General features: G+C 34.1%; 2 protein-coding genes across 4 annotated transcripts; one reads left to right on the top strand and one right to left on the bottom strand.

Moving 5' to 3' along the window:
• LOC129944540 (opsin Rh3) lies at nucleotides 1-22,442 on the top strand. Of its 3 annotated transcripts, none has more exons than XM_056054044.1 (4): nucleotides 1-130; nucleotides 6,893-7,078; nucleotides 7,166-7,512; nucleotides 21,558-22,442. In XM_056054044.1, exons 1-4 carry the CDS (start codon nucleotides 75-77, stop codon nucleotides 22,103-22,105), a joined length of 1,137 nt encoding a protein of 378 aa, XP_055910019.1. In that variant the 5' UTR covers nucleotides 1-74; the 3' UTR covers nucleotides 22,106-22,442. The 3 variants fall into 3 exon arrangements, with proteins under 3 accessions (XP_055910019.1, XP_055910017.1, XP_055910018.1); XM_056054042.1 differs by lacking the exons at nucleotides 1-130; nucleotides 6,893-7,078; nucleotides 7,166-7,512 and adding exons at nucleotides 12,852-13,017; nucleotides 13,093-13,278; nucleotides 13,351-13,697; XM_056054043.1 differs by lacking the exons at nucleotides 1-130; nucleotides 6,893-7,078; nucleotides 7,166-7,512 and adding exons at nucleotides 14,188-14,337; nucleotides 14,414-14,596; nucleotides 14,675-15,021.
• LOC129944541 (E3 ubiquitin-protein ligase sina) lies at nucleotides 18,443-20,819 on the bottom strand. The gene is made up of 2 exons (XM_056054046.1): nucleotides 20,357-20,819; nucleotides 18,443-20,296 (listed from the first exon to the last, which is right to left on the bottom strand). Exon 2 carries the CDS (start codon nucleotides 20,055-20,057, stop codon nucleotides 19,203-19,205), a length of 855 nt encoding a protein of 284 aa, XP_055910021.1. The 5' UTR covers nucleotides 20,058-20,296; nucleotides 20,357-20,819; the 3' UTR covers nucleotides 18,443-19,202.
• Nucleotides 22,443-27,662: the final 5,220 nt, after the last annotated feature.

Genomic DNA, 27,662 nt, shown 5'->3' with positions numbered 1-27,662 from the left:
TTCTGTTAGTGGTATCCAGTGAAAGTGCAAAGAGTAAAATTCTCAACGAAAACTCGAAGAAAAAAACGGTTGGGATGAGTTTTTTCGGCGATCCAAACCGAAATCTATCCTATTTTCGGCCGGAAGCACGGTTAGTTAAAATATTTTATATGTAACAATTAAGAGTAATAATTAAATATTTTGTTTAAATATTCGAATGTGTACAAAGTAAAAACTTCATAAATATATTTTATTTTTTAGAAAATGTTAATTTTATTTTTGAAGCAGTCGAAAATCTGTTTTTTTGAGAACAATTTACCCATCGTTTAATTGTTTCAAAGAATTATTTCATCAAATTGATATTTTAATAAAACTGCTAGTTATGAGGTGTTTTAGAGTGAGAGAGATTTTGTATTGTTATATACTAAAATGAACTAACTTTCAAATGTATTGTAGCTTTTTAATTTCAAGATAATTTAATCAAATATTAATCACCGTAATGCAAACAAAATAAAGTCATTGCAGGTTGCATGTTCAAAGAAAAGAATGTTTCGGATCCGGACTCAAATTAAGAAATTGCCCTTAGCTTAAGCTCCAAAAATGTGTATCCTCGTTAAAGTTGTCTTGAACACGAGTGCTGTAAAGGTGCGTGTCCATATGAGAGTACTTCTGCTAGTTAACTCTCGAGAGCAACTCTCGGGAGACCGTCCATTTGGCCAAATTTTAAAAAATTTGCTATCCAGAGCTCTCTGCTAGAATATTGAGAGTTTTCTTGCTGGGGGTACTCTCATAATCGTATCCACTTGATACATTTCTCCTGCTAGCATATTATCAGTTCTCCATATATTTTTACAAACGAAGGATTGCTGCTGCTTAATTATCGGCAGTATTTAAAAAAAAATAAGAAAGATTAAAAAAAAAAACAAAATGGGTAGATCGTCGTTACCAATTCGGTGCGGGGTCTGCTCAAATTGAAGATCCTCAATAGTTTTGAAAATGTTGGCGTTTGTCAGTTAGTGAAATTGAATTTTTGATACAAAACGTTTGACCCATAATTAAAAAGCCATACCAGTACGCGAGCGTGTACTGATAACACTTAGATTTTTAGAATCCGGTTATCATATAAATCGCAACTATCGCAAAACTAAAAGTTAATTGTATGATCTGTGCAGGTGATTCAAGCGGCAGCCTTCAGTACCTAAGGAAAAAATTGTGAGAGATGTCTTACCAGCAATTTTCAACAAGAAAAAAGAAATGTAATTTCAACTCAAATTTATATTAAAAAAAGATAGTGATTTTTTTTAAATTTCACGAACTCAAATTGTGTTATATATTCTCCTCAAGTTTTATTTCATTGTCCTGTTGATAAGTTAACATTCGAAAAGTTTAATTAACCAGAAACAGATGATGTAGAATCATAATTTGTTTGAGAACATTGAAAGCTTGTAGAAGATTGTGAAAATGAGTCATCATCGTCAGGTATACGAACTATAGCCTTGCGAATTTCACTTTTGAGTTTTCCTTTATTAAAATCAAACTTTAAGTTTGAGCAACATATTCCCCAAAAATATCATGGTCATCCGGTTCCATTTTTAAAATTTTTAAGGCCGCTTTGAGAGAATCTTCATCATTACTCAGCTCTCCTTTTTTTGTTTTCCTTTCGGCCCACTCTTTCGGCTTGATGATTTATCCGTAGTTCTCCACATTTCAATAAGTTAATTGGTTACCTCTAATGTCCACTGCTTTGCCATGTTTACTCTCGACAGCTACTCGCAAAATACGAACTGTGTTGGTATTCCGCGAGACATGTGTCCACTTGCGAGTGACTTTCAAAAAGATCGAATGTCGAGAGTAATTAGACAACTCTCCGCGAGCTACTTTTCAGATTATGTCCACTTGCGAGTTGGCTCTCGAGAGCATCTTGAGAGCGACTCACAGCTCGCTCAAATGGACACCCACTTTAATAATAATAATTATTTGTTAGTTTTACAATAAGTTCGTTTTATGCTTCCAAATATTCAAAATAATGATCAGCTGGTTTAAAGTTAAAAACACTCAAAATTCAACATTTGGTGCTTGGCCCCTTTCGTTGAATAACATCTCGTTGACGTAGTGGTATTGAAATTATTATTGATTTTATTGAACAACTCTTGTCAAATAATTTATAGTGTAAAATAAACGTATATTAAAAAAAAAAAACGTTTTGTATTAAAATTGCCCAAACGTTTTCAATCAGTTTCATATCAGCCCTGTTGTGTATATTTTGAAACATAAATAGCAGCGTTATCCTTGTGAAAGTTATATACATACATTCCGCATCAAATATGTATTTCATTTGTATATTTTTGGGAATTTATTTTGTTAGAAACACCAGCTTCTTGCTCTCTAAAACATCAACGTACCACCTTCGAAATTGCGAGCATTTCTATCCTGCTTTTCGGTTCGTTCATCATGTCGAAATTGTTGGCAACCGTCTGGGCCTTGTTAATTTTGTTTCTATCTACAAATTTCATACTTTACAACGAAAGTCAACTGTTCGCTTTTTAACGAAATGTAAGTTTTGGTTTCGGGACATAATATTACCCCTTTCAAAACTTGTTGCATCCGCTTTGGTGACACATTGATGTTCAAAATGTTAAACATTTTCGAGGGGCATATCAATTCATTTCTTACTTACTTACTTAAGGTGGCGCTACAGTCCGGGGCGGACCTGGGCCTCAACCAACAAGCGTCTCCAGCCAGCTCGGTCACTAGCTAGCTGTCTCCAGTTTCGCACGACAAGTTGGTTGAGGTCCTCTCCCACCTGAGTGCGCCACCTGAGTCGCGGTCTTCCTCTACTGCGCCGTCCCTCGGGATTGGATTCGAAGACCTTCCGGGCTGAAGCGTTGATGTCCATCCGCTCTACATGACCTATAGCCATCTAAGCCGCTGGACTTTAATACTGCTAACCAGGTCAGTGTCGCTGTACATCCCGTACAGTTCGTCGTTATATCTTCTCCTCCATTCTGCATCTATGCGTACGGGACCAAAAATCACCCGAAGAATTTTTCTCTCGAAGCATCCTAAGACGCTCTCATCTTTCTTTGACAGGGTCCAGGCCGCAGCGCCATAAATGAGAACCGGGATGATGAGTGATTTTGCTCGACAGAGGACTTTACTTCTCAATTGCCTTCTAAGTCCAAAGAAGCAGCGATTTGCAAGAGTTATTCTTCGTTTGATTTCAGCGCTGGTGTCGTTGTCTGCATTAATAGCGGTGCCTAGTTAGACAAAGTCCTTAACTACCTCATAGTTATAGCTGTCCATGGTGACGTTTTGCCCAAGACGTCGTCGTTCAGTGTCCTTTTTTGATGACAGCATATACTTGGTCTTGCCCTCATTGACCACTAAACCCACCCAAAAACGCTCCACTGACATCACGCTTTGATCTTCCAATTATGTCAATATCATCTGCGTATCCGAGTAATTGGATGGATCTTTGGAAGATTGTGCCTCTAGTGTTGACGATTGAGTTTTGCACAATTCTTTCCAAAACGATGTTGAAGAAGTCGCATGACAGTGCATCGCCCTGTCTAAAACCTTATTTGACATCAAATGCATCGGTAAGATCTTTTCCGACTTTGATAGAGCAGCGTGCATTCTCCATGGTCATTCTTCACAAACGGATAAGTTTGACAGGGATGCCAAAACTAGACATTGCTCGGTAGAGCTCTTCCCTAAAGATGCTGTCATACGCGGCTTTAAAATCGATAAAGAGATGATGGGTATCGATTTGAAGCTCCTGGGTTTTTTCCATGATCTGCCGTAGTGTGAATATTTGGTCGATAGTGGACTTTCCTGGTCTGAAGCCACACTGATAAGGACCAATCAGGTTGTTGACGAATGGCTTCAGACGTTCACGTAATTCGGCAGAGAGGATGTTATACGCAATGTTAAGGAGACTGATGCCTCTGTAGTTGGCGCAGTTTAGAGGGTCTCCTTTCTTATGTATCGGGCACACTATGCTGAGATTCCACTCATCGGGCTCATTCTTCCGACAATATTTTGCAGATGAGTTGGTGCATGCTCCCTACCAAGTCATCGCCTGCTGCTTTGAATAGTTCGGCAGCGATGCTGTCAGCTCCAGCAGCTTTGTTTGACTTAAGTTTAGATATAGCTATCTTCACTTCGTCAAGGTCGGGTAGGCGGATTTGTTGATCTGCGTCGCCGCAGATTGTGGTTTAACTCCACAATTTTAACTCAGCTTTAAGAAAATGTCTTTAACAGATTTACTTCTTGAAACCATGCCACCGATTTGACTAGGTGTCTTCCTCTGCTCTCGGTAATCAGCAATAAGACCTTGCTCTTCTTCGGATAATGGCTTTCAGTAAGCATTATAATTATAAAATCATAACCACGTGTTTTATTCTAATTATTTCAACCTATTTACGTGATTTACAAAGTATTTATAACTGACAAACCTTTGTTATCTAAAGATTTTCTTGTTGTTCGTCCTTTTTAATAACGATTCTTAAATACAATCACTTTGCCTTATAAATATTCCGTACCGCAATAAAGATTAATAAATTATTATTGCTAGACAAACGGTCCAAACGAGAGAAATTTAGTTTAACCGCTATAAAAATATAAGATCAAACAAAAGGGTTGCCATTCCTTGATAGTAATTTTTCAGAAAAACAGACGGCAGTGTTTTTTTGCCCTTATCGTTATTTCTAAGAATGTAATAGGGCCCATACACTACACAAACTGTTTGAGGAAACGAATGTATTGTTTAAAAAAGTTTTGCACAAACTGTTTGAGTAGTGTGGAGCGATGATTCATATTTGCGCAAGCGGTTTGAACAAAAGCAAACAAATTTGAATTTTCCGTGCCTGCACAAAGATGTTTGTGAGGTGTGAATTGAATTTTGCTCAAACCGATGCAAATTTTCGTAGAGTTAACATAATTAAACAAGAGAAACAAATTTTTTGGACACTTTATTCTTTTTGTTTTTTTAGTTTTTTCTGTTTTTTTTTTGTTAATAGCCAAGGCAATAATCAAAGCTGCACATGCTAAATCACTCATTGCTCCGTGTCCGTAGGTAGGTCTGAATAAGATGAAAAACGTCACTAATATCTCTCAAACATGTTTGTGTAGTGTGTGGCGAAACTATGTTTGCTCAAACACACGTTTAATCAAAAGATGTGACATAGTGTCATAAAATTTAATTTAATTCGATTTAGGATTCAGAAAACGCCTAAAAAAGAAAAAATCTCTGTAAAAAGCTATAATCTTCTTGGTTCCGAAAGTAACTAAAGCGAAGCGTTTTAATAGTTTAAGTCTATATTATTACAATTTTACAAAAAATGTTTCACTTTTTTTTGGAGCTACGTTAAAGGTAAGAATTATGTTCTTCTGATCACGTCAATTCAGTTGAAAGGCATAAAGTATTTTTAGCGCTTTGGATCTTTTCACCTGATATGAATTTAGCATTTTAAGATCATTTTTAACTTCCCATAGGAAATTATTGTAATGGGTCCGATTTGTCAAATTGAAAATTTTTTTTGGTTTTTTTACTATAGCAGGTCAAAAAAAGGTGAACATTTTGGTTAACCCTAAATATCTCACGACCCAATAACGCTAGAGGCTTGAATTAAATTTTAAATTATGTATCGTAACGATCCCAAGGAAATATGTTTTTGGAAAAAAATCCAATTAATTGTAAGTAAAATCGAAATGGCAGTTTTTTTACAAAAAAAAAAACCTAAAAACATATTGTATTTACTTTTATTAATTTTTGTTTAAATATTTTTGCAACATTTTGAGAAAAATCGAATTAACAGTTTTTTTTTAAATTAAAAACCTAAACAAAATTTGGTAAAAATTGATTTTCGACTCAAATATCTCAATCCATATCTCAAAGATTATGAGATTATGACTTCCATATAATTTTTGCTTATAGGAAATATTGTAAAATTTTGAGGAAAATCGATTAGACAGTTTTTTTACAAAAAAGAAAAACCTAAACAAAATTAAGAAAAGTTTGTAAAAATAGATTTCCGAAAAACTAAGATGTAGGCTTCAACTTAATTTTATTTTAAAAATATTGCTCACAACATTTAGTAATTTTGTTTATAAAAATCTAACAGTCGTTAGTGTTAGTCAGTAGTACGCAAAATCGGTAAAAATTGATGTTCGCTTCTCGATATCTCGGGAATAATAGAAAACATTGACTTCAAATTAATTTCATTCATCCAATTTGTATTTGTTTATATAAGAAATAAGAACTTTTAAGAAATGCTACTAAAATTGGTTAAAGGTGATTAACTACTAAGAATCTCGTTTACAAAAATAAACATTTAAATCAAACTTTTTATGAGATGCAAAATATTGTTTTTAATTTTATTTTTTTTAAAATAATAAAACTGACATCTTTTTAACAAAACACGTAAACCTACAAACCTTTTAAGTAAGACAAATCGACAGACGGGATGGGAAGTTATCAGTGTGGGTCGCATCCCAGCCTCTTTTTGTTATTTTAGTTATAAAAAGAAAGTACTTGGATAGATTTATGCAATTTGATAAAAAGTGCGTATACGCCCAGGTGCACAACTAATTTTTTCTATTGGTTTCTACTATTCGTACGATAATATCTTGCTTAAGAAGAAAAACTTTATTTTATTAGTTAAAAAGTATTTTTTATTGTTGTTGTATTTATTAAGTAATGTGCAAACGTAATTTTGTCGTATATGGATTTTGTATGTGTTTGCTTCATTATTTGCTTATTTTAGAACTTGTTGAGACATTCGAATGTTCAAAAAAGTACAATGTTTGATAAAATTATAGTTTCACTTAACTCCTACTAAAAGTCTAAAAAATTTAGTTTTTTAATCAGTCTGTTGTTCATATCAATGATATTCTTTGTTTTCTTTTCTAGAACATCATCTGAGCTTCGGCTGATAGGATGGAATGTTCCACCAGAGGAATTACAGCACATTCCTGACCACTGGCTAAAATATACCGAACCACCTGAGTCTTTGAATTATCTTCTTGGATTACTTTATATATTTTTCTTTTTAATGGCCTCCACTGGAAATGGTCTCGTTATTTATGTGTTTTGCTCGTAAATATACAAAATAATTATTTTATTTTCATTAAAATAAATGTTTAAATTTCAATTTTAATATTTTATAATTTAATCAATTTTCAGAGCAAAAAGTTTAAGAACTCCCTCGAACATGTTTGTGATAAATCTAGCAATTTGCGACTTTTTCATGATGTCTAAGACTCCAGTATTTATTTGGAATTCATTTCGTTGTGGTTTTGCAATGGGTCATATGGGATGTCAGATTTATGGTATAATAGGATCATATACTGGAATTGGAGCATCCTTGACTAACGCTTTTATAGCATATGACCGGTATAATGTGATTACAAGACCTATGGAAGGCAAAACGACACAAATAAAAGCGATTTTAATAATAGCATTTATCTATTTGTATGCGACACCATTTGTTGTCTTACCAGCATCACAGTTTTGGGGAAGATTTGTGCCAGGTTTGTATTTTTTTTATACGTTATTATTTTTAAGAATTTATATTTTTATTGCATAAATATAAATACGTATAATACTTATTGATTTTATTTGATATTTTAAGTGAAAAAGCTCAATTTTTGTATGTCTTATAAATAGTCAAAAGTTTTGAACTTCTAGCATCGTGAAATCAAAACAGTGGTGAGACAATCGGTATTGAAAACAATTTGTAATATTTGTTCAGAGTTACTCTTTGTCCAGAGAGAGTTTTTATAGGATCTTGATGATACGAATAATAGAAATCATGTTAAAGGCTTCCCAATGAGAGGTTTCATTTTGAATAGTCTGCTATCAAGGCAGTTGGTACTTTCGGACTATGATCTTCCCACAAGTTAAAACTATGATTTTACCTAAAATATAACGTAGTCCATAACTGAGAGTATTTCCTTAAAATTCAATTAAGACAAGAACTCAAAGAGGTCGTCGTGAAGACTGTATATTAATTTATAATTGCTAATTGGACTCATGCATCGAAATGATATTCAGCCTTAAGAGGCCTTGGACCTTACCGGGCTATAATTTATCATGTACTGTGGCCAATATAGGATGATATTGTTGAAGACGATGTTATAACCATAATTTTCACAGAAATGTGTCCTTACTCTTTTATTTCTCGAAGAGGTGATTTCAGTTGGTCCTCTTTTTAATTCGAAGTTATCGAAAAAATTCTATGATGATGATTGTTACTTTTTTAAAATTATATCCTGTTTTAGTTTTTGAATGAGTTTTAAAACTTTGAACATTATACTTTTTTGGGAAAATCGATCTTTGAAAAAAATAATGTTAAAGGCATAACTTACTCTTGGGGCTTCTCTTTAGTTTTAGGTTTTTTTGCTATATCTTTGGTTTAAATAATTAATAAAATAATTTATATTTCAAATTCTACGACCGACGTTTTCGGTTTTCAATTTGTTTAACCTATTTTTTGGGTTTAAATACCGATTTGATTTTTCTAAAAACATTTTCTAACATACATACATAGAATAAAATAATTTATTCTATTCGCGAAATATTCGAATCGAACGAAGATAGTTTCAAAGGTCCAAATAACTAATTCATGAAATCGTATGATTGGAATCGATGCAGGATGTCATCCTTAGCAACACGTCAAAGCCCTCCTTTACTCCGGTCCTCGGACCTGTTAAAGTCCTTTGATAACCCCTTAAGGGGCATAGGGCCTCTACGTGCCATCGTGTGCGGTTTCCGGAGATGTACATATTTAGCTCCTTCCAACTCTTGTCTAGTGACGCTGATTCAGCCTTGACTTTCCTGCGCCATTTGTTGAGAGGATGGTCGGGTTCCGTGGCTGATCATTTTTGTTTTCCCGGAATTGATTTTCAGCCTCACGACTTCTGCTTCTGGCATTTTAAGGGCGCCTTGATGGGCGCATTGATAAAGGTTAGGCATAGATAAAACAAACTGAAATCTTCACTTTAACACAATCATTTTAGGTCAAAATGTGCTTTTTACAGTGAAAGGTATGTGGAGCATAATGTCCAAACCATTCTCCAAAGGCTTTAACAGAAACATAAAATTTGCTTAAAATTTTTCAGTTGTCATGAGAACCAAGAATTTAAAGTTGTGATTGAAATAACTAAATTCAAAGATGCATTTTTGGGCGTTAACGACAAAAAATAGTGTTTTACAAAATAAAACAAATTGTCTTGTTTCAATATTTTCATATTGCACATTAAATGAAATCAATATGACTTTCCTTAAAAAAAGTCATTGTCGGTTTAACAAAGATGACTTTGTTTACAACTGTTGGAATGTGAATAGGAAGGGTTTGTATTGGAAGATATGTGGTGAGGTGTGTCGTCGGCGGAGGATTTAATATAGTATCACACAATCAATTTTTTTGAAAGTTCTTTCTGCATTTTTCTATGTTATTATCTTTTAAACCAAATTATTTTCAAGTCGATATCTTAAGTGCATCTTGAGATATGGACGATGAAAAATGGTATCTCGAACGTACGTACACACGCAAACACAGACATCTCTCTAAAACTCTTTGATTAAGATTCTACGGACCTTGAAACGTCAATAAATGTCAAACTTATTAATTCGACAAATCGTTTCTTAGTTTGATCTATTAAGCTTTTTAGGTTATGTTTTATGAATAAAGTGGTGTTCCTTAAAGCACTAGAGTAAGAATCTTTTGATTCAAATCGCGTATTCTGTTTTAGCCGAAAACTTTAATGCAAAATGCTCCTAGCCAATAAAGACGAAGTTTACTCGCGATGAAATCGGTATTTATAAAAATCGTTGTCAAAATTGCAAACATTTTAAAAGCTTTACTACAAACACGTACACATATAAAGATTTCAAACTTCTAACAATTTTACGAGTATACCTATGAACTTAAAGAAGATATAAATTAACAAAAAAAAACCTGTTAAACAAGGATTTTTGAATGCTCCTTTAAATTTATCTATGTGCATATAGAAGCTATTCAATAAAATATAGTTATACAAAATGAAAATCGATTGATACCTACATAAATATACATACGAGTATGTACCTTTCTAATAGTCATTAACTTTGGCACTACTTTATTCTTTCTCAATATCAAGTTTAATGTTGATTTTAAATCAATATTATATTTAGCATGTGCCAAAGAAAGTAGGTGCGCCTATATAGCAAAGGATACCATACAAATGTAATTAAAGTCTTCTTTTAATCCAACCACCTCTTAAAAAATCAAAGCATATGTATGAGGTGAATAAAATACATTATACAATGTCATTTGAATTAACAAATAAATTCTCGTAGTTTTTCTTTTTTTAATTTTGGTCAGTGACCGACATTTTATAGAAACTAGGACTAGGTAGATTAGCAGAAGCACTTTGTAAATATAATTAAAGCAATGATAAGTTGTTCTAAGACTAAGATTCTCTGAAATAAAACTTCATTCTTCGAACGTAAATTTTGACCGAGGCAAGCGTCATGAATTTCAAATTCAGAACTTCACTTCGCAAATCTCTAATTTAAGTTTATAGTATAAAAAGCACCAACAAAATTAGTGTCTTCAAAACACTCCTCAGGCAAGCTACAAGTTCACCGCGACTTGTATTTTGTATTGTAAAGAAATATTAGTTATTTCTTTTCCAAATTGACAAGGAATCCTTTTACAGAAAGCATTAAAAATCAAAACACCTAATTCTTTCACCACAAAAATATCGCCACCATATATTAAATCTTTTAAAAGAGTAATTTACATAACCATAAGTTAGTATTAGGTCTTAGTAGGGAGGTCCTTTTGCTTTATAACAGCATCCAAACGCCTTGGCATATAGAATGCACCAAATTGTTGGTCGTTTCTTCTCCAATGTTTTGCCATTCCTCTATCAATGCTAGTTTGAGTTGAGCTTTATTAGATAACAAACTCTTTTTTACGCGTCTATCCAACTCTTCCCATAAATGCTCAATTGGATTGAGATCTAGGGATCGTGGGGGGTTTTGAAGAACATGTGCAATGTTGTATGCCAACAACATACGCACGTACGTCGTGAGCCGTATGTTTCGTGTCATTGTCGTGCTGAAAAGTGAACGAGCCTGTTAAGTTCAACTTTACAACACCTTTTTTCAGGTTTTCTTTCAAAATGATGATGTAAACTTTCTTGTCCATAAAAACAAGCTCGCCCACGCCCGCAGCAGACATGCACCCCCATAGCATCACTTATTTTTTGGAGTGCTCTATTTGGTTTTCTCCAGACTTCTGTATGACTATCACAACGGAAAACGTAAAAACTTACTCTCGTACATCATCCCAAAAAGTGTTTAGCTTGCTCCTGTACTCAAAGGCATATTCCAAATGTCTTTTCTAGTTAACTGGCGAAATCTTTGGCTTACGCCTAGCAATGCGTGCGTCGTGTTCAGCTTCATAGAGTACTCTTCTTATCGTCATAGGGTGAACTGATTTCCCAAATTCTAAGTTGACTTCAGCAGCTATTTCAGTATAATGCGGTTGCATGCACGAGCATTCAAAACCCGAGGAGGACCAGAATGTTTTGCACTTTTGAAGTTTGATTCCCCTTCGAAACGGTGCACAACGCTGCGAATTGTGTTTCGGCTCCTGTCGATAATTTGTCCAATCTCTGCATATGACCTGTCTTGACTATGCATGTAAATAACTGTTTTTCTTTCCGATTTGGTAGTTTCCTTTTTTTTTTGGGCTCATTATAATACATTTTATTTTTGCAAAAAATTGTTTTTTTTTTGTTTTTCAAAATAACTGCTGGTTTCCACACAAACAAAACTTTTTTTGAATAAATGGTCAGGTCCAGACGCCATAAGGGACTTGAAAGTAAGACAAGTTTTTAGCCTCTGATTTGCCAGCTGCCTTAAAATTACCCTATTTAGGCAACTTTAATGGAAAGTTGACTGTAAAGTCATTCAAGAAAAATCTCCCCAACTATTAAGTAAAGTCTACTTCTATCAAAATGACAGTTGATCATGCTTTTTCATTAAACTGAAAGCTCAACTTTATTAATCTCTGTTTTTTTTTTTAATTTCTGCACAACTCCAATTAATGTTTTCTGTTAATTGTTTCCTTGTCAATTCGGAAAAGAAATAAGTAATATTTCTCTACAATACAAAATACAAATCGTGAAGGACTTGTAGCTTGCCTGAGGATGTATTTTAGACAATAGCGTCGGTAGTTTTTGTACTATGAACATAAAGTAGTGGTTTGCGAAGTAAAGTTCTGAATTTGAAATTAATGAAACTTGAAAACCTTACTAGTTACCTTGGTCAAAATTTACATACTGTGCCAATAATTTTGTCCTGGAGAAATAAGGCGTTTTCTAACTTTAATATTTTTTTCTTGAAACCTTAAAAACTTATTTTAATCGAACTTACTATACTAGACAAAAAAAAACTTAACAAAACAGCGTGTTTCAAAGGCTCAAATTGTTGCATCAAAGTTTAAATAGCTTGCTGTTCCAATAATTAAGTGCGGCATGTAACTCAATATTATAATTGTATTTTGTTAGAAAACAATTCCCCAAGCGAAAATAAATCCACCAAAGATCCACCACTCTTTTCCTACTTCACGTGGGATACTCGAAACTACGACATTAAAACGAACAAATTATGCTTCTTCACATTTCATATCAATTCTTAGAATGTGCTTCCTAAATCAATCTATGAAAGAATAATTAAATTATATTAAAGCGCAATATTCGTATCACTAATTAAAATTTATTCAAATTCCTATTTCCCCCTGATAAAAGTTCTTCAATATTGGAATTTCCTCTATAAAAGCTACTGATTTCAAATGAAGTAAATCACTTGTGTTTGTGATATCCTACCCTCAACAGTGCCCAAAATGTCCTCGATGTCGTAGTATAACGAGTTTTTTTGTGAACAAAAGTTGTTTTGTTAGTTGTTGATATAAAAATGAGTGATCATGGTTACTATTTTGATGACCCAAATCGAAATCTGTCATATTTTAGACCGGAAGCTAGGTAATTAATTAAACGCTTAAAATAATGATGAACATTTAAAATTGTATCATGCTAAATTCCAACTTGGAACAATAGGACTGTTTCAGAGCTTCGATATATCGGATGGAATGTTCCACCAGACGACCTGCAATATATCCCGGAACATTGGCTCAAACACACTGAACCCGAAAAATCTATGCACTATTTACTTGCTTTGGTCTATACACTTTTTACGGTAGCGTCATTGACTGGAAATGGTTTGGTTATTTGGGTTTTTATGAGGTAAACTTTGTATGCTTCATCTCTTTTATGAAATCTCGGTGTTCATCTAAATTTATATTTGTTTAAAAAAAGCGCTAAATCCCTGCGATCGCCATCAAACCTCTTTGTTGTGAATCTAGCTATTTCGGACTTTTTAATGATGCTCAAAGCACCCGTTTTTATATACAACTCTATAAATTTTGGGTTTGCTTTGGGCAATCCCGGATGTCAACTATTTGGTCTTTTTGGCGCATATGCTGGTATTGGAGCAAGCCTAACAAATGCTTTTATAGCTTACGATCGACACAGTGTTATAACTCGACCAATGGCTGGAAAACTATCCTTCACCAAAGCTCTGTGTTTTGTAGCATTTATTTGGATATACAGCACACCATGGGCATTGATGCCGTTCTTCAAAGTATGGGGCCGTTTTGTTCCAGGTTTGTAAACAATTTTAATTTTATGTTAAACAACATCGTTGATTCAATTGCACGTTTGGTTGTCTTGAAAAAGAAACAAAGTTATCTTAATTTTCTTCATTTAGAATGATAAATTATCATAAAAGCCTTTTGCTAAAAAATGATCCACCCTCCATTAAACGGCTTTTGAAATTTTATGGAATTACTAACCCAGCAAACAATTGTCTTTTTACAAAAGGATGCAAAACAATATGTTTTGTGTTTTACTAACAGAAGCAAGAACTGAAGATACACATGGACACCCTTAATATACTTTCGTTGACCAGTTCCTTTACCTTCCCATCAGTTTGTTTGAAATATCAAGAGTTTTTTTAAATGCAAAATCTGCATTTGACAATCTCAATTTAAGATTAAGAGTCACGCAATGATTTAGATTAAATTAAATCAACACGCCTTCAGGAGAAAGAAAAAACTATAAAAGTCTCTGAACAAATAAATTTCTAATACAGTAGTACAAATTATTTTCTGTTGTGGAACATGATTCCCATTTAAAAATTTAGACCTTAAAGATTGATATAAAATTGTGTTAATTCGAAATGATAATCGAACGACCCTACGGTCCGCATTGCAGCAATGATTCGGTTCCTCGAGCGGAAGCACGGTATATTATATTTGATCATTGTTGGCAATAATTTCGGGTTTTCAATGAGTGCTTTTTGTTTTGTTCCATATTGAAGAACATCTGAGGTACGGTACCTAGGATGGAATGTACCGCCAGAGGATTTGCAATACATTCCAGAACATTGGCTCACCCAACCAGAGCCCGACCATTCAATGCACTATTTTCTGGCTCTTCTCTACTCGTTTTTGATGGTTGCTTCAATCTGTGGAAATGGTTTAGTTATTTTTATATTTTCAACGTTAGTACCAAAAAAGTAAACTCTTATACGAAATTGAACTTTTTGAATGAGTTTCTTGGTTTTTGTGTTTTTTTTTAGTGCAAAATCACTTCGGACACCATCAAATCTATTTGTTCTCAATCTGGCGGTTTTTGATTTGATAATGATGATGAAAGCTCCAATTTTCATCTATAATTGTATACATCATGGATTTGCTTTAGGAAATACATTTTGTCAATTATTCGCATCGGTTGGTTCGTATTCGGGAATTGGAGCTGGCATGACAAATGCATTCATTGGCTATGATCGTTTTAATGTCATTACAAAACCTATGAACAGGTCATTTACATTCTCTAAAGCTTTAATAATCAACATATTGATCTGGGTCTATTGCACGCCATGGGTAGTCTGGCCACTTACAAGGACCTGGGGTAGATTTGTTCCAGGTAATTTTAAATAATAATTTGTTGTTATAGTGAAGTTAAAATATACTTAGATAGTCGAATAAAGTTGTGGTTTAAAAAAATATCCAAAACCTTGGTGGACGAAGTTCCAACAAACTTTCGAATGGCATTTAATAAGCTAAACAAATTACAAGCTGTTGATGGTTATTAAATCCCAATAAAACATAAGAGAATACAAGTTCACATGATGGAATTCAGAAATCGTTGATTGAGCCTTCGAGGCTTTCTTGCTTTAAATTAGTAGGAAAAGATGTAAATCACGACCAAATAAAAAAGGTTAATTTTAAAGTTTGTATGCCGGCTGAGTCATTCGATGCTGTCTCCAATGCAAACTTTTGGCCCAAAGGAATACGCGTGAGACCCTTCCAACAATGTCATAAAACGTGAACGACAGGTCAGCGGGAACATAAATATGACATTCCCATCTTCAATTAACATCAATCGTCAAAACCTGAATGCTGTTGAATATTCTAACTCCATTACTACCTCTGTTGCTAAATTAAATCCAACATCCGATGCCATACAAGTGTATTACCAGAACGTTGGAGGAATGCGATCTAAATTGTCTAGTGATTGTAAGCATGCTATCATAGCTCTCACAAAAACTTGGCTGGGTTATGACATTTCTAATGCCGAAGCCTGCAATACTGATTACGAAATCTACAGAAAGGGTAGAGACAAAATCTGTACAGAACTTACTAGAGGAGGTGGTGTGCTTTTTGCAGTTACAAGTAATTTTAAGGGTAGGCAAATATCTATCACAAACTCTTCAGGTTTGATAGAACAATTATGTGTTCATGTAAGCTTCACTCACAACTTTAGTGAATTAAGTATTTATTATTTTGTTTCTTATATCCCTCCAAAATCAAACATAGACATTTATTATGCGCATATAAACAATATTAAAGACATTGAAGGTACATTCGATAGTAACTCTTACATGGCAGTCTTAGGTGATTTTAATTTGAGTACTGTTAATTGGATTTTCTCTGAGGATGATAAAACACTTATCCCATATAATATCGTAAACGAATTCGAAACTTTTGTATTAGATACTATGCCAGCCTTAAATTTTATACAAACGAATAATATTGCAAACTCTATTGGTAGAATTTAAGATCTTATTTTTGTCCAACAGGACCTTGAAATGTGCTTATTTGAAGAGGACTTTCCTCTACTGAATAATAGTATACATACATCATAAAGCATTGCGTTTACAGTTAAAGTGTATCAATTTTAAAAATACACATTGTTCTAATCTTGAAGTGGATTATAAATACGATTTTAGTAAGGCCGATTACATCAGCATAAATCATTTTTTAAATAATGTAGATTGGAGTTCGCTCTTGTGTTTCCAGGACGTTGAAAGAAATTATAAGACCTTCATCCCTGTTAAACGAATGAAGAAAAATTATAAGCCTATTTGGTTCACTAAAGGTTTAACAAGGCTAACTTATTAAATGAGTAAAATGCAAGGTATCAGTAAGGTCAATTCAGGTTTACGAAGTGAAATTTTGAAAAAATTGGTCCTTAGAATCAAACATTAAAACAAATTCTATGCTAAAATGCTTTTGGCAATATTCAAATTCTAAAATGAAAACCGTTGGTATACCTGGTTATATGACTTATAAAGGCATTGGAGGTAGTGACCTGAATAATATATGTAAATTGTTTGCTTCATTTTTTCAGTTGAATTTCATGTGAAATCCCTGCTATAACTGATTTCGGTATCATATCTCTATCAGAAGAAGAAATTCTGTCGGCGCTTGGTAATTTGGAAAATAGTCTTAGTCTCCCACTCGATATTCCTAAAATCTTAATTAAAAATTGAAAGTATAACTTATCGAAACCACTCCAAATAATTTTCAATCAATCTCTTTCAAACGGTGTTTTCCTCGACTCTTGGAAACTTTCTTTCATCACACCAATCTTTAAATCTGGCTCTAAGCAATCAATCGAAAACTATAGACCGATTGCAAAGCTCCAACTGATTCCCAAAGTTTTTGAATCCTTGGTTAAAACCAAAATGTATAACGCTTTTAAAGCACATACATACATATATCACCCTATCAACAAGGTTTTGACAGTGGAAAATCCACAGCAACAAATCTCACATTATTTACGAACTGCAATTGAGAAACGAACTGCAATTGACTTCTCAAAAGCATTCAATAGACTTAATCATAAAATTCTTTTGTTAAAGCTTAGATATTTGGGTTTTCACTCTCAGATGTTAAATTGGATTAAAAGCTATCTACAAAACAAAATGCAATCAGTTAGAGTTGGTCGAATTAAATCGGAATTAATTTTTAATTATTCAGGAGTACCACAAGGTAGTCATCTGGGTCCCCTCTTGTTTTTACTTTTTGTTAAAGATTTACCTAATGTTGTTTTAGAATCAATTTGCCTGTCTTTTGATTTTAAGATATATCGATCAGTAAATTCGCTCTCTGATTGTATGCAACTTCAAAAAGACTTAACTTGTATCTCAAAATGGTGTATGTTTAATGACCTTGACTTAAATAAAAAAAATGTTGTATAATGACATTTACAAGATGTTATGGTTCGGTAGTCTTAAACTAATCTATATCTGAGAACGTACTTCAAAGAGTTTCCAATCACAAGAATTTAGGAGTTATTTTTGATTCTAGGCTTTTAGAGGCAATTCTATGCTTGGATTTTTGTTCAGAAATTCTAATGAGCTTATGTGTCCTTAAAATGTTAAATCACTTTTTGTCAGCTTTGTTCGTCCAATTTTGGAATACTGTTGTGCAGTTTGGTCTCGTTACTACAAAAATTCTTCTAATAGAATTGAAAGAATTCAAAAAAGATCCACAAAATATTCGCTTCGTAAACTTGAATGGACTTTGCCCTTACCAACATATAAAGATCGGTGCGCGTTAATTGATATAAAACCTCTAGAAACTAGGAGAATTTTTTTCTTGATTGCACTTGCTAGAGATGTAATAACAGGGCACATTGATTGTGCTCCTTTAGTTGAAATGTTTATAAAACATACACCAACTAAAGGAGCACCAAGGAAAACCAAGGACTAATCAATTTTTCTTCATCACAAATCATTTGAAGAAATTACGGATTAAATGAACCGGTTACTAAAGCGTGCCAATTTTTTAACAAATATGCCGATGTAATTGAACTTGACTGTTCTAGAGAATTGTTCAAGAAAAGAATAATTAATACCATTGTTTATGTACCTAATTGATTGAGTTAATTTATAATATACCTAATTCTGTTGTTTATTACTAGCACGCAATGTTTTTTTTTAAATTTAATTTCAGCTATGTCTAAGTAAGTAGCATGTACTTATAGACCAAATAAATAAATACTTTTCATCGGTTTAATGCGACAAATGGTTTTTCCTTTAAATGATTTAAACTTTAAATTTGTGTAAAATTATACGTTTATTTATGAACCAAGTTGCATACGCAATAATTTCGCAAATATTTGCTTCATAATTCTGTTATTTAATTCTACAAATTAACTAAAATATTGTAATTACAAATAAAAAATAAAAGAAAAACAAAAAAGGCGAAAATAAAAAAAAATATATATATATAACCAACAAAAATATGTAATTATAAAAATATTAGACAACATGTAGAGCTTAAGCGAACTTACGTGTTTAAAAATATGTGTACGAGAGAAAGTGCTAAGCCACATACATTTATTTAAGTCGAAATCTTCACTTTCCTTTCAATAATCTTTTCTTATTTTCGAGCTCAAGAGTTGAACGATTTGATTTTTGTTGGTGTTTCTTTTCAACAATATACTACTAAGAATTTTAACTGTAGTTGTTAACTGAGATAAAGAATTATCATTATTTTTGAGCTAAATTTTGATAGAGATAGAAATCAATCCCAGCAGCTCGTTTAACACACAATATTGCGCTGCTCTTTTGTTTTCACAAAACAAAAATCATAGAAATACACGTTTCAATTAACAAAAAAAAGAATAGTTACATAAAAGCTTATAAACTATAGACCTTATCATAAACTAATCAGAGAATCAATCTTCTTGTGTAATGACGTAAAAATGTATAATATAATTATCATAGTATTGTAGGAGTAGATGTAATGTTTTTTTTTATCTTTTATGGTTTAATGTACAATGTTTGGCGACTGCATCTGCTGTCCGCTGTCTGTTTAGACAATGGAGATGGTAACGTTGATGCCGAGATTACCATTGTCGGCGAATAGCTGTGCGATTGAAGTATCGAAGACCAGGCAATCAGAATTGTGTATTGCACTGGCGACACCTTCATGAATCGACCTTGGCATCGCTTCCCATGTCAGGCGACGACGATTCCCATTCAATTCCAGCCTATAAACAAAGTTTTCGGCTTCCTTGCGGGACCCAATAAGCTGGACAATAGCGAAGAACTGCTGATGCCCATCATATTTCTCCTGTTTTTCCAAAACAAGCATAAAATGGTGACCGAAACACGATTGCATCATGACCCAGTCAACTGCACCAGGCAGGTTGATATCTGTTGCCAGGAAGACAATGTCTTCGCCCTGCAGGGTGGTGATACTCTTGTGCGACATCATTAGGTGTTGCATGACTAGATCGAGCGGTCCTTGCCATTTGCACGAGGCTCCAGGGCAGGGGCATAGATATGGGCGACATTCGCACGTCTCCTCGTGTTCTGTCTTCTCTGTGTAGATCAGCGATGCTGTACATCCGTAGCTGGAGTGTTTGCAAGGGAATTTGACGTTTGAGGCGACTTTCTCCATCGCCAGATTTCTGATGTTGGCTAAAGGACCGCGGCATGTGGGACAGCATGTGAGCTTCGACCGGCATGAAACACACACCAAGTGTCCACTCGAACACTGCAAGATCGGAGGCAGAACATAGTCGAAACACACTGGACATTCGAAGAGTGATGTTAGATCAGCTGACATTCCGCCATCGCCACCCCCAGCTGATGATAGTGACGAACTAGACGACGAAGATGTGTTTGTGGCATCGCGCCGCTTGGGGTTGATTTTATTGGACATTATGCGACACACGCACCAGAGCAATTCACGAAAATGAAACAATCAGCTTGTTAACATATAACCACAAGTACCTAAGGCTGTTCTGCAGCGGGGAGAAATAAGGCGAAGTTGTTTCCACTGTTGCAACGCATAAGAACGGACACAAAGCTGTGGGCTAGAGCTGTGGGTTGCAGACTAATTAATATTCCTCCTTATCTGCGTTTTTTTTGCAGAAACTGCATAGATTTCACACAAGGTCTCTGCAATAAGAATTAGGAGCTAAAATTTGTCCTTAATTTGAAAATGATGTATCTTCCTACCTCGAAATCGGAACCAAGAGACGACGAAGTTCTTTTTTCTAATTTATTTTTTATGTGTCGAATGTCATCTGTTTTTCTTTTTTGTTTTTTGTTCGGGACGGTTCAAAGCAGACAAGATTACAAATGAAAACAACAACAAGAATGAGTGTGGTTACTGTCCAATGATGCTACTAGCGCAGAGTGCAAATAATTTTTCCCTTGTTGGTTTTTTTTCTTTTTTGTTTTTGGGCGATGCACTGTGGATTTTTCTTTTTTTGGAAAACACGAATAAATTGGACAAAATTCAAAAGAAAACACACTCACTTCATGTGTACTATGTTCAAGTTGAAGAAAATCAATAGATACGAGTTATTAAACAAATGTAATTACACATAAATTTATAAACAAAAAAGTGTGTTATAATTATACGCTGATCCACCATTTATAAATTACTACGACTTGCACTCAAGTTGAGTGAACTTGGAGTGACATTTCGTTTTTGTAGAGATGTGCATGTGACGTTGGGCAAATTGAAAAAGTACTAGATTTTTGTAAGTTTGCGTTTTGTTAATTTATCATCAATTTATTAATATTTTTAGGTTTTTGGGGAAATGTATGTTTATTTCAAAAATAAATGAACAATAAAATATTCAGATAATTAACAGAACCAGATGAATGAGTTGGAGGTGGATAAAAAAATGTAAAAATTGACATTAGATGCCTACGCAGCCTAATGGTGAAATTTAGTCAACGAATTATTAAATTTTCAAAAAATGTTCTGTCTCTTATCTTTTTACGTTGTCTATGGGTGTTTTAACAGTTTTTAAATAGTGAATTCTATGAGTAGGCTCCAGATGGAATCAAATGAAATTAATGTCACCTTTGTATATAAAATGGATGGTATTATAATGGAGATGTTGTTTCTAACGTTTGCCGTAGGCTCAAAATGGCGTTGGATGTTTTATATACATAAGTTAAGTAAAAAAAACTATAATAGCCACTAGATGCCGCCCCGTAAAAACACAGGATGATAGTATTATACGTTTTAAAGCTGTCATAGTACAAATTAAAAAAAAAAAACTTATTCTTTTGATGTGGATTTGGATTTAGAAATCAAAACTATTATAACTAACCTTTTTTATTTGAATCTTTTAACGCTAAAAATCATAAAATTTTGATAATTGTTCAACTTACCTAATTATGTTTAACTTTCTATTTACAGAGGGCTACTTAACTTCGTGTTCATTTGATTATTTGACAGATAACTTTGATACACGTCTTTTTGTTGCAACCATATTTTTCTGCAGCTTTTGCATGCCAACAGCAATGATCCTCTATTATTACAGCCAAATTGTAGGACATGTTTTTAGCCATGAGAAGACACTACGTGAACAAGCCAAGAAGATGAACGTTGAGTCACTTCGATCGAATGTCGACAAAAACAAAGATACCGCTGAAATACGAATTGCCAAAGCAGCTATTACCATTTGCTTTTTGTTCTTTGTATCATGGACACCATATGGCGTTATGTCTCTAATCGGGGCATTCGGAGACAAAAGCCTTCTGACACCTGGAGTCACAATGATTCCGGCGTGCACGTGCAAAATGGTTGCTTGTATCGATCCATATGTGTACGCTATAAGTCATCCTAAATACAGGTTAGAGCTGCAAAAGCGTCTTCCTTGGTTGGCCATCAACGAAAAGGCACCAGAAGCAGCTAGTGCCGCATCAACAGGAACAACGCAGGAAAATCAAACAACGACAGCGTAGATGAAACTCTTTTTTTTTTATTGCATTCTTCGAGTATTAAGTACCTATTAAAGTAGATCTTAAAGTAAGAATATAGTTTTTTAAAGTACACCTAAGTTTTGGATTAAAATGTTGCTGAACTTGGCTAAATCTATACGAAACTGATCTTAATGACGAATCTTGCTTACGCGTACCGGACCGAAAAGATAGCTGAAATTTGTAAAAAAAAAACTAAGCATGTATCAGGCGATAAAACATGTTTTATGTTGACTTAATAATGTATTATTTATTATTTGTAGATGTTTATTTGAAAAGAAATATATAGAACAATTTTTGCAAACTATTAAAAAAGTATGAACTGGTGTTTTTATTTACTTAAGAAAAGACGAAAAATATCTTATGGTGAAATAATATAAAATTTAAATCTACACCGTTAATTTATTTCAATACGAATATACCTCTTGATAAATTTGTTGGCTTTTTTAGAAGATTTGTCAATTGTTAGCATTAGGTCCGTGACTCTGAGCTCTGCCGTAAAAGCTCAAAGTATAAACCTACACGCCGCGGTTAACCGCACCGCCCCTTTTCGTTCTGTTTGACCAATCGGTGGGTAAACATTTTCCAACATTTTTCATTAGACTTTTCACCAAAATTTAGTTTCACTTTTCGTCTGCACAAACCAAAAAATATGTTTTCAAATAAATTTGCTGTCCTTGATTGCAATATAACAATTCTTTACAAGGTTGCGTTTTTTTCTTAAATACATATCTGAAAATGCAGAATACGTTGTTCTTAAAGCTAAAGTAAAACGCAACGCAGTTTTTAACTAAATTTTACACATCTTTGTCTTCTAGATACAGTTTGAACCGTTTTAGTTCTCGGAAGTTCTTTTTAGTTACGAGATGACTTATGGGTCTTCATTTGGCCCTATCTGAAGTCTTGAAATACCTTGAATGTAATTCCCTTATACTTTACTTACTTTCTTTGGTCCTCAGACCTGTTAAGTCCGTTGGGAACCCCTTCAGGGGCATAGGGCCATCGTGTGTGGTTCCCGGAGATGCGTTTCAGCTCCCTCCAACTTTTGCCTATTGACGCTGATTCCGCCTCGACTGTTCTGCGCCATGTGATTCTCGGTCGTGTAGCTCTTCTTCCTTTTTGTGTGAGCGGATTCCACTGCGTTGCTTGGTCTGCAATGCAGTCGTTACCTTTTCGAAACGTATGTCCAATCCATTGCCAAGCCTTCGTATTATAGAGTCTATAGGTTCCTGGCCTGTCCTTCTATGAAGGCCCCCATTTGATATACGGTTCGACCAGAAAATCCTTAGGATGTTACGAAGACATTTATTCACAAAGGTTTGCAGCCTTCTTGTAATGGCTGAAGTAACCTTCCATGTGCTGTTCGGTATGCTGTCGAAAACTTGGGAAATCGCCCATAAGAAGCACAGATTGAACATTCGTGTGAAACAGTCGTAGCTTTGTTCTTAAGCTGATAGAGTTATTCCTCCGAATTTTCAACAACATGCCGATGCGGTAGATGACGTCTTGTTTTGGTTCAGCCTTCCATGGAAACGATACTTCCACGGTATTGAACGCTCTCCACTTTTTCCACCGGTTGCGAGAAAATATTTATTTGAGAGGATGGTCGGGTTTCGAGTCTGATCATTTTTGTTTTGCCGGAATTAATTTTCAGCCCCACAACTTGGGCTTCTCTCTCCACATTATTGTCATTTGATGGAGATCCATTATCCTATGAGAGAGCTAGCAAACATCGTCCGCGTAATCCAAGTGCTTTAAATAGGATGTCGAATTCTATTGAATCCCTCCGCTACCGAACAAAGCTGAGCGCAGTACATCGCTTATCACCAACAAAAACAATATTGGCGGCAGAATACAGCCTTGTCTGACTCCGCTACGGATTTCAAAATCATCTGACAACCTACCATCGTGCAGAACGTGACACTTCGGCATCGAGTGTGGCCTTAAGTTGTTTTCTGATGCGATCCAACGCAAATTCCTCTCCAGTTTTCGCACTTTTTAAGATCTCCTTTTTTGGGAGCTTGACGATAAGTCACTTCTTCCACTCATCGGGGAAGCTTTAGTTGCTCCAGGCTTCTTTTATTCGTTTTATAGTACAATTTTAGTGCTGATTCCGAGCTCTGATTTTCAATCTTATTGTAATCTTATAAATAAGATACTGAAAATAATAAAACGGATTATTGAAATGAGGGATTTTAGATTTGGAAAATTACCACGAATGTTATTAAAAAAAAACTACTTTATGAATTTACAAAGCTCCTAAATGCCAAAATGTGATAGATTATTTTGAAATTTGTGTCAAACCAATTCCAAACCTTAGAAAAAGTATAATTTAATTTCCAGCTAAATAACCCTGTTGACTAAATGTTATTTAGCTTTTGTGATTGGATTAATCTATTCTCAAAATTTCAATTTGTATTGTTTTAAGGTTTTCTAACTTGAATTGATTTTTTTTTCGAAACCAGTGTAGGTCATAGTGTATCTTGTGTCACTTTTTTTACACTTATTACAAAGGATTATACTCCATTAAATAAACAATCAAACACATCATCAATCACAAAACATTCCAAACTTAAGAAATTTCATCATTATATGTACATTATGTACCCTCGATCTCAATTACGGTCGTACTTTTAAGTACAGAGATTCAAATCTCTCCGATTTTTCTCCGATTTAACAGTTCGGAAGAGTTCCCCAAGGATCAATTTTACCCCCCCCCCCCCCTTCTATTTTCATTATATGTGAATGAAATCGGTAAAAACTCAAATTTACAAAAGCTGTCCTTTGGGTTTAATTGAAAACTGCGTTTTCACCCTTAATCAAGAACTAGAAAAGATATCCTACTGGGCGTCTTGCAATGGGTTGATTCTCAACGCAAGCAATATATCGAAAAAAGATTTGAATTTAACATAACTTTTCTTTCATAATTCTAAACGATAACGCATTAGAATTCGTAAATTCCAGTAAAAATGTTGGTGTAATCTTCAATAGAACATTGACCTGGAATGATCACATCAACCAATTGATATGTAGGTAAAACTTATAGAACGCTGTGGACCGCCCAAAACATCACTGCATTTAAAAAATAGTCATACCTGTTCTCACTCATGGATGAGAAATTTTTTACAACTGTTATTCCATCAGCTAAAATAAATAAATAAATAAACATAGCCATTAATAGTATAATTCGATACATCTTTGGGTTAAGAAGGTACGACCATGTTGCACATTTGCAAGAGCTTTTACTTAATATGCCTTTAAATGACTTCATGAAGCTTCGAACATTGATACTGTTTTTGAAAAAATCATAATGGGCAGGTTCAGATGCCATAAGGGACTTAAAGGTAAGGCAAGTTTCTAGCCTCTGATCGACCAGCTGCCAAAAAATTACCTTACAATTAAGGCAACTTTAATGGAAAGTTAGTCAAGAAAAATCTCTCTAACTATTAAGTCAAGTCTACTTTTATCAAAATGACAGTTGATCATTCTTTTTCATTCAACTGAAAGCTGAACTTTATTACTCTATGATATATTTATTTTCTGCACCACTCCATTTAATGTTTTCTGTAAATGGTTTCCTTGTCAATTCGGAAAATAAATAAGTAATACTTCTTTACAATACAAAATACAAATCGTGAAGGACTTGTAGCTTGCCTGAGGAGTGTTTTTTAAACAATAATGTCTTTGCTAGTTTTTGTACTATGAACTTAAAGTAGTGGTTTGCGAAGTAAAGTTCTGAATTTAAAATTCATGACACTTGAAAAACTAACTAGTTGCCTTTTTCAAAATTTACGATCAAAGAATGAAGTTGCCTGAACCTGCCCAATGTCAACATCGAACAGATCGACATATCTGTAACTTGATTAATAATAGAGATAGAGCAATGGGAATAGCACCAAACGAAAGAGGACATAAGAATTAGTATAACTGGGGTGGAATCGGCTAAGGTGATTGTTGACTATCAATTTTTTGATAGTCAAATTGACAACCATTTTCATTCCGTCTGTGTAAGATGATTCAATTCAATTCGATTGAACAATTTCAGATTCAAATTCTTACTTTTCTTGCTTTTTTCGAATATCGTATGCTTTTTTAGGTCACAGGAATATGTTTTTAAAAGAAACAAAGTGAACTAAGAAAATTTTCCAGTCGTTTGTGTAAGCATCTGGTAGCTCTATTCGGAATAAACAAATTTGTTTGAAAACGACTATTACATTTTTTTGTGATAGCTTTTTAGGTATCAATTTGACTATCACCTTATGTATGTAGATCAAATTCGATAATTTTGATTGTCATTTATCAACAATCACCTTAGCCGATTCCACCCCTGGATGTTTAACTCAGTTTCCCGAAAAAGTGGTCTGTGGGGCATTTAAGCATTCAGCCGGCGATATGTAGGTAATTTTTCCACGCTTTTCGTGTTTAACCTCGGAAAGGCAATTTTTCATCGCTGCATGTCGCCTCTAGAACTCACTTCTTACTCATCTGCGGTATATAAGTGATATGCACATTTTCCAAAAAAGTATTAAAATCCTCTTTTCTAACCAAAGCAGGTAACTTAACTTAGCTTATCTTCTCTTCTTAACTCTAACTATTTTTTTTCACCTTTTTATTCTATTCTATTCTTTCTAATTAATAATATTTTGGCATGCACCTGTCAAATCTTAGCATTGCAATATTTAGGAACTCAAAACCCTTCCTTCTCTACCTTTCCCAATCCACTCACTATGCCTAGAATAAAATAGGTGCGAAACACACGTTAAGTGCTCATTTAAAATAAAAAAAATAAATTGGGTGGCGCGACAGTCCGTTGAGAACCAAGGCCTAGTGACTTACAACTCTCAACCATTCCTGTGTGCGAGTAATGTTGTCAGGAATGGAGTCTACAGTTTATATGCCGACTCCGAACGGCTAATTTTTGAGAAAGCACTTTTTCATGAAAATAGTTACTCTTGGAGAATTTGTCAATTCCTCGCAAGAGGCAGTACCCGTGAAAAGACTTTAGATGGCATAGGCAGGGATCGAACCCAAGACCTCTAGCATGACAGTCCAACGCACTAACCATCATGCCACGGGTACCACGGGTGCTCATTTATTGTTTAAAAAAAACTGGGGTAAGATATTGGCACCATGATTTTTTGAAATCTTGCAAACCTATTTTTTTAAATTTTTCAGATATCTGTTGTGATTTAAATTTACATGAGACATGAATGAAGGCTATCTTGAATAAAATTGACTCGGAATTTTTGCACAAACATACGCATACAAACATTACGTCTGGCAGGGTGTTTTTTTTAATTGATCTTTTTATTTTTTGAATGTGGATAAAGGTTGAACTTAAAATTCAATTCATTTAAATATAAATCCACAATTTTAAATTTATTTTGAGAACAATCTATTCAATCCTCGTTTAATTTTAAATTAATTCATTAAAATCCAGAAAATTTCCAGGCAAATATCTTTTGAAATTGGGAATTTTAATTTAATTGCGAGTGAAGAGTGGATGTTAATTGTTAAAAGGAAACAACAAAACAAAACACAC

Source organism: Eupeodes corollae, chromosome 2, assembly GCF_945859685.1.
Source record: "Eupeodes corollae chromosome 2, idEupCoro1.1, whole genome shotgun sequence".
NCBI lineage: Eukaryota > Metazoa > Arthropoda > Insecta > Diptera > Syrphidae > Eupeodes > Eupeodes corollae.
Note: the sequence above shows the minus strand (reverse complement) of the source record. Positions and strands in the feature narration are given on the sequence as shown.